This window comes from Pangasianodon hypophthalmus, chromosome 25 (genome assembly GCF_027358585.1).
Source record: "Pangasianodon hypophthalmus isolate fPanHyp1 chromosome 25, fPanHyp1.pri, whole genome shotgun sequence".
NCBI lineage: Eukaryota > Metazoa > Chordata > Actinopteri > Siluriformes > Pangasiidae > Pangasianodon > Pangasianodon hypophthalmus.
The window spans coordinates 19,715,841-19,720,503 of record NC_069734.1 but is presented as its reverse complement, the minus strand read 5'-3'; the positions used below and the strand labels follow the sequence as shown (position 1 = coordinate 19,720,503).

Here is a 4,663-nt window from a genome sequence, read left to right as displayed (position 1 = left end):
AAAGTAAGCCAATCAAATCAACCTAAACATCACATACGTTGTGTTTTTATTTCTCGACGTGTATAGAAGAATTTTTCAGAGTATGGTGTAAGTATGATTATTATGTAATCCATCAGGTCCAATCAAAAGTTTAAATAATCAACGTGATAAGAAATGTTTGAATTCATCAAAGGCCTAAGAAGTGCATGAAGAGAGTGTGACTGTTAAATCAGTATTTAAGCATGACTATGTTGGAATGTTCTTATCAATTAGAAAATAATCTTATAAGAAAATAAGAGAATATGTGTGTGTGTGAATCCAGAAGACTGATGTGACTGATGTGGAAAATCACTAAGCACACATTCCTCATTCATAAACTGTCTCTTTTCAGACCAGGCTTGCTCTGTCAGTTCTCATGAGAAACTGCTTTTCTCTACCAAAGTACATGAAGCTTGTATCTTCTTCACCAGTAAGACATTTGTGATTTCTTAAAAGTGCATTGTTAAAGTTTACGAAGAACGTTAACATTTTTTTAAAAATAAACTGACTAGGCTCGTGCCACAGTTAAAGAGAAGATAGAGGGACAATGAAATAATTGTGGCAAGAGGTCAGGGGTGTGATTAAAAGAAAAAAATGAGAAAACAGTAAACCTGCTGAAATATTAGTACAGAAAGTGTACTGATTAAATATAAATCAGATTCAGGGCATGCTATAACTTATTCACAGAGAGCACAAACACTGAGTGAGTGCAGAGGAGGGAAAAAAAAGCACCCAGAGAAACAGATGATGTGAATTTATCACCACAAAACAGTCACAGAATTACCGTGTAGCCTGCATGCTATATTATACATGTATGGTAACGAACAGAGCAGATTCAGAGATTTGACAAATAAATCATCATCAAACAGTAAAGCACTCTGTCGTCATGGTTATGATTATGATTGTGTCTGATGCACTTGTACTTCACATTCTGACACACTGTTAATATAATGACAGAATGACAGTGACAGAGGGCTTAACCTGTCAATGTAAGCTTTAATAAAGTTTGGTTTTGGATTTTAATGAGTGCCACTGGAAATCAGTGAGACAGGAGAAATCGGTGAAGAAAATGGAGGAACTGAAACACTGAACAGAAGCAGGAAATGAACCGTGACATTGCTGTATCTTTACATTATATTTGCAACACAAGAACCATGAACATGAATGAAAAATAAATATATACCAAAAGTAAAGCTAATGTGAACTAATACTGAATGACTCTGAAGAGCAAACTGTCTAAACCCGTGTGTCTGAGCAGAGAAAACCTCCAGACTAACACACACACACCAAACTGTTTACTGCGCCGATGCCGATTCACTGCCTGATTATAATAAGTTTAAAGTTAAAGTTTACAAAAAAATGTGACATTTCAGAATGCCAAAGTTAAACCATTACAATCACAAAAACACAAAGTATGAGAGAGTTTTTATTCTGAGCTGGAGATCAAGTCGAAAACTGAATGAGGGAGTGTGACTCCGCCCACTGCCCAACACGGCTGAGGTGAGCTTCTTGTGTGTGTGTGTGTGTGTGTGTTTCTAAAATTGATGATAAACATCACCTCTACAAATTAACTGCAGGCGTTCCTGACTGGTCTGCGGCGTATCTTACACAGGAACGCTTTCTGGCCAGGGGCTGATTTGTTTTACCCAGACGGCGTCTACACAACAGAAGCACCACCTTTTAGCTACACGTTCCTCGTCTTTTAGCTGAGCTGATGCCGGTTCTGTGTCGGAGTGTTGCGGGGAGTTTCGCTCTGTCACTCCTCCATGCTTGGTTTCGTTACAGCACACAGCAAGTAGCTCCGACATCAGAGACAAAATCGGCTGCTGAAAAGAGGCTTTCCTGACAATATACATACGATATCTGAAAATATCCATCAGCAGACATTTTTCTATCGCTCTACGACATGCATCGCCGTATTGCACAGCCCCGTGTGTGTACGAGCGGTTTACATCATAACGATAACAGACCAGTGATTAAGTTAATAAAAACTCCTCTTTATTTTATATTAACAGTGTTCCAACACACACACACACACACACACACACACACTCATTTATACTATCTACAGTGTGTTCAGCTCTCAGCCAATCAGGAGAGAGAGGGAGGAGCTTGCTGGATGATCAGAAGCAGGATCTGTGTGTTTGATCCTCTTGACCCCTGGGGTCATGACCTTGGTTACCATGGCGGCGACATGGGCTGAGGGTTCTGCAGGTATGACATCACCACCGCTGATATAGAGAGCCTGAGGGGGAGATGAAAAGTGCAGGAGAAAAAGATTAGAAACCAAGTGAATGTGGCTCTGAAGTGTTTTAACTCGTCTGTATTCTACAGAAGTCCAGAAAAGACGAGAGTTATTTATTTTTCTGTCCTGTTATCTCAAGATCACTACTTATATTTCTTGTGATGTGGAAATGCGTGATTAGGCGTACATGCTGTGGATCACGGACGAGCACATCCGTTGTCACGTGACTCGGCAGCTGAAGTATGAAAACACACATCATCTGGATTCAGCAGTAAAAGCAGCTCTTCGGTTTAACTAGTGTTTAAATCCACAGTTCTATCGCTCACTGAATGACTGACAGAATCACAGATTTTATTTTATTTGAGTTGCTGTGGTTTACATCAACTACAACACACACCTTGGGCATGAATAAATATACATATGCACCTACAGTGTGTGTTCACTGGGAGCCTGTTAGAAGAAAGAGAAAGTAACGTGTGTGATCTACCGCTGTTCTAAAGTCTCACACTTTATATTCACACACAGCATGATCGGATTTTCAGTAAATAAATCCCTTATACAGCGTGATCACATCACCGTGTCGCGCAAACACGAGTCTACTCGTCTGAAACTTTATTAAACACTCCAGTCTGAGGAACGAACGGCGCGACGCGCTCTGAACCGAGGGATGTTTTCAACAGTCTCTGTTCTGAGGTGTTTATATAAACTGTATATAAGATTTTAAGAGACTGCACTTTTACAAAGGCGCTGAGGAGCTCGAGCACGTCTCCACAGAGATGGAGATGTGATCTGGGAAATTGTTTACGCGTGTGGATGTGTTTGGATCATCAGGACTTTATCAATATTTTAGTAAAGTTGCGTGTAAACGTTTGTGTAAGTCAAACCGAACTAAACTTTTCCACCAGATTTACAAAAGTTTCAGAAATGCTGATTGTCTTCGTACTCGTGTGTGTATGCTGATCACGCATAAAGTACAAAGCATGTTCCTGATGCAGCTCATTTGCATGTAGTGACGCCCACAAAACTCCATAAAAGGTAAAGTGCACAGAGAGCTGGGAGCAGGAAATGAGCGATCAGGGTAAAGACTGAAAAACAGAAGTGGAAGTTATTTTGACTCACTTCTATTCCAATAAAACTATTTAATAATATATAATAATAATAATAATAATAATAATAATAATAATAATAAGCGGGCACTAAATCCTCCATCAGCTGAGGCGTTTGTTTACGGCTCACGGCTCTGCGCAGACGGAGCGGCCCGTCCTCCACCATTTCTTTTTCATAACTGAATGATTAGTTTTATTCGTCTTAATTTATGGGTGTGTGTCGGCTCGTGTTCTTTATTTTTATATTGTTTAATTAAAGGCACTAAAATAAAGCGTCTGGTTTTGAGTAAATGTTGTGGATGGAGCTCTGAGTCCCTGAGCGAGTGAACTAGCATGAGGACGTGTTTCTGATCGAGACTCTAAAGCTCTTCTATCAGTCGCTCTGGATAAAAGCGTCTGCTAAACGCTGCAAACGTCATAAACACAAACAGTTTAAACTCCACAGAATATTCCAGAGAGAAAAGTGCAGTAATCCCTGCAGATTATAGGATCTGACGTCCATCAGGTCGAGGTTTACGTTAGTGAGTCTCCTTATGAGTAAATTTACAGACACTCAGGAGCTCGAGTAGGAAACGAATGCTCTTCACAATTTACAGGATTTTCATGAATAACAAATTTCTTGTGTAAACGCTCATACGAACGAGTTACGAATAAATCCATTCGCATTCATCTCGATACACGAGGCTCAGTGTTACTCTGAAGTGTTTATAAAAAACAGTTACCCATAAACCCCTCTCTGTGTCAGCACACACACACACACACACACACACACACACACACACACAGACATCACAGTTAGCCATAAAACCCCTCTGTGTCAGCACACACACACACACACACACATCACAGTGTGTTGTACTCACATGAAGCTGCTCATCATTTGTTTGGTGTCCTCTGAGCTGCGTGAGTTTGCGAAACTGATGAAGGAGCAGTACACTGCGATCCACGCGCACCACTTCAACTACACACACACACACACACACACACACACGTTTATTTACGGCAAATAGTAAATATAGATCTGTTACACAAACACCAACACTGTTTACACTCCCCCATCTGTGTGTGTGTGTGTGTGTGTGTGTGTATATATAGTGTGTGTGTGTGTAGCGTGTGTGTGTGTAGTGTGTGTAGCGTGTGTGTGTTACCTTGAGCATGAGTCCACACATGCTGAAGATCATGCCCAGGAGGTTCATGTAGTCGGGAGTTGGATCTTCCAGAGTGGGATTAGATTCACTGCTGGGGGGCTTGTAGCTGTAACACACACACACACACACACACACACACATTATTT

At 40.7% G+C, this 4,663-nt stretch overlaps 1 protein-coding gene across 1 annotated transcript in view; it reads right to left on the bottom strand.

The window, feature by feature from the left end:
* Positions 1-1,994: 1,994 nt before the first annotated feature.
* wdr83os (WD repeat domain 83 opposite strand) overlaps positions 1,995-4,663 on the bottom strand; it is a 3,342-nt gene continuing 673 nt past the window's right edge. Inside the window, exons 2-4 of the mRNA XM_034299654.2 lie at positions 4,518-4,623; positions 4,233-4,330; positions 1,995-2,263 (exon numbers count right to left, since the gene is read on the bottom strand). Coding sequence (XP_034155545.1) covers positions 2,197-2,263; positions 4,233-4,330; positions 4,518-4,623 — 271 coding nt within the window. The 3' untranslated portion in view covers positions 1,995-2,196. The remainder of the gene's footprint in view (positions 2,264-4,232; positions 4,331-4,517; positions 4,624-4,663) is intronic.